At 34.8% G+C, this 8,821-nt stretch overlaps 1 protein-coding gene across 1 annotated transcript; it reads right to left on the bottom strand.

The window, feature by feature from the left end:
• Positions 1 to 6,249: 6,249 nt before the first annotated feature.
• On the bottom strand, positions 6,250 to 8,056 carry LOC133862939 (geraniol 8-hydroxylase-like). Its single transcript, XM_062298866.1, has 2 exons — positions 7,093 to 8,056; positions 6,250 to 6,982 (listed from the first exon to the last, which is right to left on the bottom strand). Exons 1-2 carry the CDS (start codon positions 7,975 to 7,977, stop codon positions 6,371 to 6,373), a joined length of 1,497 nt encoding a protein of 498 aa, XP_062154850.1. The 5' UTR covers positions 7,978 to 8,056; the 3' UTR covers positions 6,250 to 6,370.
• Positions 8,057 to 8,821: the final 765 nt, after the last annotated feature.

Below are 8,821 nucleotides of genomic sequence, written 5' to 3' on the forward strand. Positions count from 1 at the left end.
TAACCCTAAGTGTATGTACTATACATAGCTATAAACCCTAAGCCTAAGTGTATATACTATATATAGCCATAAACCCTAATCCTAAGTGTATATATATACTATATATAGTTATAAACCCTAACCCTAAGTGTATGTACATATATAGTTATAAACCCTAACCCTAAGTTTATGGCTATATATAGCTATAACCATAACCCTAAATGTATGTACTATACATAGCTATAAACCCTAACCCTAAGTTTATGGCTATATATAGCTATAAACCCTAACCCTAAGTGTATATACTATATATAGCTATAAACCCTAACCCTAAGTGTATGTACTATACATAGCTATAAACCATAACCCTAAGTTTATGGTTATATATAGTATGTACTATATATAGTCATAAATCCTAACACTAAATGTACATACTATATGATGTGGTCTTTTGTTTACCAAAATATATCAATAATAAATAATCACTCGCAATAGGACGAATTCTTGTAGGATAAGGCTATAGAGAGGGTGTCGAACCTCAAGGACTGCAGGGGTATTGCTATCAAGTTTATGAAGATTAAAAATAACTAATGAAAATATTGTTGAATTTGTAATTAACTAAAGTGCATAAAAGAAACGTAAAAGAGAATTGAAATATAAGAGAGAGAGAAAGAGTAGAGTATTGACTTCACCACTATCCACACATCAATGGTTAATCATATTTAATTAGAGAAATTCAATCTATGCATGTTATAAATAAACAAGAAATTACCTTATTAAAGCATAAGTATAATCCATCTTCAGTTGGCACGGATCGTCCACCTAACCACTAAGATGCGGTACGACTCATCTTCCCTAGGCATGGATTAGCTACGTCTTTAATAGGATACATACAATCAATAGAAAAGTATAACCCATCTTCGGTTGGTACGAATCGTCTACCTAAGTTACACTAAACTAGGGTGTAGTATGATTCGTCTTCCCTAGGCATGGCCTATCTAATCCTCTCGATCATATGTCAATTGAACCCGTTGTATAATCATCATTCTCTTAATTACATAAAATAAGAATGATTTGAGTTCAATAAAGGTAAAAAGCTTTCTAAGACAAGATAAGAATTCTACCAATATTGATTATGAATTGAAGAACAATTGCATTAAAAGATGAAGAATAATATCAAATTGTAGCAATTCTCATAATTATATAACCAACATGCATAAACCAAAATTCTCTAAATTAAAATACAATCAAACCATTGTGCTTGGATAGGGCTACATCAATACCCTACAAAGGTTTTTAGCCGCTCATGAAGTTGCTGCAATGGCCTCCTACCATGATTACTTTTCTTCAACTCTTCAAGCCTTTAAGAAGTTTTTTTCTGAATTTGCTCTAGGTAGCAGTGTGTCTTTCTTCAATATTTAGAGGCCTATTTATAGAGATTATGAGAGGCCTAGAAGCTCTTGTAATTCCAGAAAAATCGTCTCTTGAGTCTTCTTGTCTAAGTAGGAGATTGAAACTTCAATCCAAGTAGGAAAAGGATTCCAAATTCGGCCAGAATTGCGGTCCTTTATTGTGAGGTGATTTTGATATAGTAAACGTCCTAATTTTGGAAAGCCTATTTCTTACATATTTGTTAAATTTTTTATTAGCTTTCCAACGCCACCAATTTTATTGTAATCCAATATCTGACGCAAAAGTTATGATCCAAACACTGAGACATATGCAGAATTCAAATTTGAATCCAATCCGATTTTGACTCTTAGTGGAGAAATTCTGATTTAATCCTTCACTTGATTTGATTAAACTTAACCATATCATATAAGTATTCTATTATGATTGGTTAAGCTTAAACATATCTTCTAGGTCTTCTCAAAGTGTGTTTTAAGCCCAAAATTAATGGAGTTAATTGCATCTTTATTTAAAACCTGAAAACATTAAAACAACACAAAATCAAACAAATAACAATACTAAGGAATTAACATATATAAGTTAAGGGGCTTGAATGTGTAACATTTGACGCTTATCACTATATATAGCCATAAACCCTAACCCTAAGTGTATGTACTATATAAGAGACTAAACCATAAGTATACTATTTATACATAGCACGAAACCCTAAAAATAAGTGCATTTACTATATATAACCATAAACCCCAAGGTTAGGGTATATACAAGTCATTATGAATGTATATAGTTTCTAAACCGATTACATGTATGCATATATTATGCATATATGTATATAGTCTTAATTATAAGTTTTTTTTTTCAACTTTTTTATGTATATTTTATTTTTTTTAAATGTAGAGATGTTTAAGGCGATGGTGTACAAAACCGAACCATAATTTGGTGTTATATATATATATATATATATATATATATATATATATATAGAGAGAGAGAGAGAGAGAGAGAGAGAGAGAGAGAGAGAGAGAGAGAGAGAGAGAGAGAGAGAGAGAGTTAGGGTATGTATATATAGTAATATATAGTAATAATTTAGCACCAAATTAGGTTTAGTTTCGTACAATATGCATATGCATACAGTACAATATGCATATGCATATAGTACAATATGCAAATTAGTACTAAATTGCTAAAGTATAAAATAAGGCAAAACTTATTTGTAGTACGTCCATAAATGTAAGCACTAGCCCTAATTAGAGTTAGAATTTACTTATAAATATACTATATATAAGGAACTCAACATGTAAACTGTAAGTATAATATAAACATATTGCACATAGCCCATATACCCTAACCCCATGTCTATATACTATATATAACCATAAACCATAATCCTAAGTGTATATACTATATATAGCTATAAACCATAACCCTAAGTGTATGTACTACACATAGCTATAAACCCTAACCCTAAGTGTATATGTATATAGTATATACTATATATAGCTATAAACCCTAACCCTACGTGTATGTACTATATATGGGACTAAACCATAAGTATATTATTTATATATAGTACTCAACCCTAAAAATAAGTGCATTTACTACATATAGCCATAAACCCTAAGGTTAGAGTATATACAAGTCATTATGAATGTATATAGTTAAGAAAATCAGATTTTTTTTCCTTTTTCTAAAATAAATAAATAAATACAATGATTTATATGCAATGTATAAAACGACAAAATTATGCATGTATATAGTAACATTATTATGCATAGTGTACAAAACCCTAACTAATTTTTTTTTTATTATATATTTGGTCACGTAAATTAATGCACGCGGCCATACAGACACGTGTAGTAAATATTCGTGGCCGATTGGACACGTGTATTTACTACACGTGGCTGTATGGCCGCGTGGATTTAATACACGTGGCCATGTGAACACGTGTAATCACTCCACGCGGTCACTTGTTTTGCTTTTACAAATAGCCACGTTGTCATCAAGACACATGGCTATTTGGCCGCGTGTCTACAATACTAGTTACTGTAGACACATGGCGAATTGCGGAAATTTTTGTAGTGGCAACCGCTTTGCCTTAGGCAATCAGCGATTTTAAAATAACCACAGGTTAGCGGTTATTGAACCGCCTCCGCAAGTGATATATATATATATATATATATGGGTTAAATATTATTTAGTCCCCTCAACTAACAACTATTTTTTTATAAGGCGCCACGAACTGACAAGTGTCATGATTTGGTCATTCGAACTGCCAATTTATTGCAGCTTAGCCCCATTCGTTAGAGGCTGCCCTTTACCTGGATGAAAAATTGGTCACATGCGTGGCACGTGACCACTTAGGCCAGATTCTTTCCATTATGCCATTATGGAGATAATTTTATTATTATTACTATTATTATTTTAAAAAAGAAAATTAAAAAAAAAAAAAAAAACCCAAAAAAAGAAATGGGGTGGCTGCCAACCCAGAGGTGGCACCCCTTTGCTTTTTTCATTTATTTATTTATTTGTTCTTTCTTTCTTTTTAACAAAATTATAATTTTTAAGTTTTATATATTTATTTTTTTAATATGTTAATATTTATTTTTTATTAATAGTAACACATGTCATCATTCTGTTGGTGATGACATGGCATACTAACAGAATTCGTCAAGTAATTTAACCGAATTTGACTGTATGAATTAAATTATTATTTTGGCATAAATTATTTTTAGGGAAAAATGCAAATTTGGTCATTGTGGTTAGCTTAATTTACAAATCACTCATTGTAGTGTAAAAATTAACTGATAGGTCCTTGTGGTAGGAGAAATTGACAAATTACTCTTTAAAGTCAATTTATGTCCACTAACTTGATAGAAATCGTTACGTTGCCACGTCATGCCAAATAAAACGCAACACGTGTTACTTTTTTATAAAAAAACATATATTAATATATTAAAATTAAAAACTTACAAATATTTATAAAAAGAAAAATGGGGGGTTGGGGAGCCCATTTGGAGAGGGGGTGGCCATGCACCACCCTTAGCCCCATCAGGGGTGGGTGGGCTTCGAGCTACCCCCGGCCTATGGGGCCACCCTAGAGCAAGGGGTGGGCTTTGAGCCACCCCTAGTCTGCTTTGGGCTGGCTCGCAGGCCACCCCCTTCCCCAAACACCCTAATATTTTAAGATTTTAATCTTTAGATTTTTAATTTTTAATATATTACTATATATTTATTTATTACGAGTGACACATATCACTTTTTTATTGGACCTGATGTTGCAACCTAACGGTTTCTGTCAAGTAGTGCATGAAAATTGACTTCAGGAAGTAATTTGTCAATTTTGCATACTACAGAGACCTCTCAGTTAATTTTTATACAATATAGAGTGATTTGTAAATTAGGCCGACAACATTGACCAATTTTGTTATTTTTCCTATTTTTTATACTGTAAGAAGATTTATAATTTAAGTCAACAACATGGACTAGTTTTACATTTAACCAAAAATTAATTTGTTAAGTTTTTAATTTTTACATATTTATATTTTTAAATTATTTAATTTTTAAAAAAATAGAAACACGTGTCATCATTCTATTTGTGACTGCAATGACTAAATTATTATTTTGGCCTACCCTAAAGACTTATGAATTATTTTTTATACCGCCATGAACGATTTATAATTTTCGGCCAACCACAAAGACTGATTTTGTATTTATCCTAGATTTTTTTTCTTCTTTCTTTTAATCTTTTTTAAAATAGTTTTTTTTTTTTTACTAATTAATAAATACAGAGGATTATTTTTATTTTTCAATGGTCAAAATCAGGGGCGGAGCCAGCTTTTAGGCTTTGGGGGGGGCCAAATTGAAAAAAAATAATTTGGGGGGCCAAAACTACAAATTTTTTAAAGAATAGGGGTAAAAATTATATTTTTTCTTTTTTTTTTAGATTTTTTTTTTTTTTTTTTGGGGGGAGCCCTTTGGCTTGGGGGGGCCCAAGCCCCTCCAAGCCATAGTGTGGCTCCGCCCCTGGTCAAAATAATGGTATTTTCAAAAGATTTTGGTCAAACTTGCATTTCCGTCCAACACAATAGTCAACATCGACAAATGTGGCTAAATTGCAACAAATTAACAGTTTAAATGGTCAAAGCATGACACTTATCAATTCGTGATGCTTATAAAAAATAGTTATTAGTTGAGGGAGCTAAATAATATATATATATATATGGTAGGCAGTTAGAAGTTATTAACTGCCTCCGCCTACTCTTAAAACAGCTAACTACATTGTTGTAGGTAGTTAACGATTTTTTTTAATTGCCTACAAAAGCGGTTATTTAGGCGGTTATATATGCAGTTAATAACCATTCATTATAAACATGGTGTTTAACCTCGTATACTTTATATGGATATTACAACGGCACATTAAGTAACATAAATAATAAAAAGATAGAATTTAGATAATATACTTTAGAACACTTAAACCTAAAACTTGGAGCTTCTATATTGAGAATTCACTTTTGTAGGGCTTTGCTACTCTACAACCCTCCCTTACACTAAAAACTACTTAAAATCAGAAACTAGAGAGAGAAAGGTAAAGTTTTGTGTGAGATTTTTAAGCTGAAAACTGGGCTTAATTATTTATGAATTTTTTAACATGCTATTATAGTACGAGATATGATACATTTATAACTTTTGTATAATTCTTGTATAATTTTAATAATTTATTTTTTAAATTAAATTATTAGATATGTAGAACTCACGTGTAAAAAAACAAAACCAATAATTAGTTTGAAAAAAAATTAATAAAGTTGTACCAGAGTTATTTATAATATTTAGTCGATGGAGGTATTGCTAAGCTGGATCCATCTCTTATCCACGAGAAATAAGCCCAGTCGTTTATTCCACATATGCACAAAATCCTTACATCATGCATGTCTACAGACTTGAGGCTCACATATCCATATTTGGCTAAAAACAAAAGCAATGAAAATTACACGGATCTGATCATGGGGATAGCCCGGAGAGGCTTAGCCTTATGTAAGGTAATGCCAAAAGTCTCACTCATGTCTATATCTTCTGGCTTCATCCCATCTGCAAGCTTCCAATTAAAGCAGTGGATAAGAGAACCCAACATCAAGTGCACCATCCGGTTGGCCAAAGGCAATCCAGGGCAGATCCTTCTTCCAGCTCCAAAGGGAATGAGCTCGAAATCTCTCCCTTTGAAGTCTATGTCCTTCTCTAAAAACCTCTCAGGCAGAAACAAATTTGGGTCTGACCATATGCTTGAATCTCGCCCCATTGCCCACACGTTTACCAGTATTTGTGCATTTCTGGGCACCGTGAAGCCACACATCTCTACGTCATTCTCAGCCTTGTGGGGAACCAGGAAAGGCGCTGGTGGGTGCAACCGAAGGGTCTCTTTCACTACTGCTCGTAGATAGTTTAACTTTGAGATGTCTGATTCTTGAACAAGCCCGTCTTTTCCAAGGACTTGTTCAAGCTCTTCTCGGGCTTTTGCCATTTTTTCAGGGTCGTGTAGTAACTCTGCCATTGCCCATTCCACTGTACTAGATGTTGTGTCGATCCCCGCAACAAATAAATCCTGACATAAGGCAGTGTGTGAGCTGAGTTAAGATCAAAATATAATTGAAAAGAAACACAATTTTGCTTTCTGAATTAAGCAAAGTTCAAGAAAAGTAGTCAATCACGTACCAGAAGTAAATGTTTGATGTTGTCGCAGCTCAGTTCTGAATTATCTTCTTCAGTGAGATCGAGGAGGGAATCGAGTACATCGCTGCTTGCCTTGGAACCCTTTGAAGACGATGCTCTTAATTGTAATCGTTCATTGATTATACCATCCAGAATTCTAAAACATTTTCCAAGATAAATCGTCATCCTTCGGCGTGTACCTTGTGGGTCGACAAAACGAAGTGCAGGGAAATAGTCTGAAATATTCGGCCTTCCAGCTTCTTCCATGGTACCCACTATGAGATACTGGAACTCTTGGGACGCATTTGAACAATACTCTGCCAAGTCAGTAGAGAAAAAAGTGTTTGATATGGCTTTCAGAGTAGTTGTGAAGGCTGCTCCACCAATATCAACCGCTTGACCACTATTTTCTCTAACATGGTCCACTAGTTCTTGCACCTTTTTTCTCCGAATGGCTTGGGTGGAATCGAGCCTTTGTGGAGCAAATATTTGCGTGGCAGAAACTTTCCTGAGGTTTCTCCAAAGAGCCGATGTGGGCAGCCAACCCATTGAAAATTTGTGGTGGTTGAGTGCTCGGCCGCTGTCCGGGACAGTTCGGCCGGAGAAGACGTCGTCGTGTTTTTGCAGTGCTTCTTTGGCCAAGTCTGGAGAGGAAATGACTATGGTTGTCATGCTCCCGAGCTTGAGAGTCATGAGGGGTCCATGAGTTTTAGAGAGCTTGGAAAGGACTCGGTGGGGTTGGTTTCCTTGGAGCTCCAAGATGTTTCCAATGATTGGAAAAGGCTTGGGGCCTGGGGGGAGCCTGGGCGAGGAAGACTTCCAGCCTCCTAGCACATGAATAGCTGCCCACACAAAGGGAAGGACCAGCACAAATGCTAGGTAGTCCATTTACTCAATTTCGCCTTCTACTTGGAAGTAGTTAGCAGAAGAAGGATCAGATCAGGAACTCCAAAGGTTTTCTGCTCAGCACCGCTTATAAAGGGATTCGCGGAATTAAGAGAACCATAAATAAATTAAATTGACGGATAGAATTCATTGGGGGTTGCTGTACCACAAAAGACACCTTAAAAGAAGAGATTTACTCAAAGCTTATAAAGCTTTCAACTTAGATATACCTTTGTAATGTGAGTTTCTTAACGTACACACCCCCTCACGTGTGACACTATTGTCCAAACACGTTTACAACAGGAGGGAATGTTCAATATTGTCCAAAGCCCTGAAACTCTAATACCATGATAAAATTTAGGGTTAAATAGCCTACACACAAATGTGTTTTACGACCTTTATTTTTTGCTCCATCAGTTTTACTTTTTATCAAATTTGGTACATGTGATATATGAAAATACAGAAATGGTACCTCCGTCCAATTTTTCGTCCAAAATTAACGTCCAGCCACATCATCCTACAAGTGTCGGCGTGCTTGCGCGATACCTGTCCTCGTGATACACCTCAGCACTAACGTAGCTATCATTTTTATTATTATTATTTTAATGATTTCTTTTTTATATATATAAATCTGGGGTGGCTGAAGCTAAACTAGGGGTGTACAAGCGGTTATAACCGGCGGTTATTGGCTAAAACCGCAACCGCTAACCGCCTAGCGGTTATTTTCATTTTACCAACCGCAACCGCTAACCGCCTTGGCGGAGGCGGTTATTTTTATAACCGCCGGTTAGCGGTTATAACCGGCGGTTTGAAACCGCTTTCGAATTCCGGTTTTGGGCCGGGTTTA

The sequence above is a fragment of the Alnus glutinosa genome, chromosome 3, assembly GCF_958979055.1.
Source record: "Alnus glutinosa chromosome 3, dhAlnGlut1.1, whole genome shotgun sequence".
In the NCBI taxonomy this organism is placed as follows: Eukaryota; Viridiplantae; Streptophyta; class Magnoliopsida; order Fagales; family Betulaceae; genus Alnus; species Alnus glutinosa.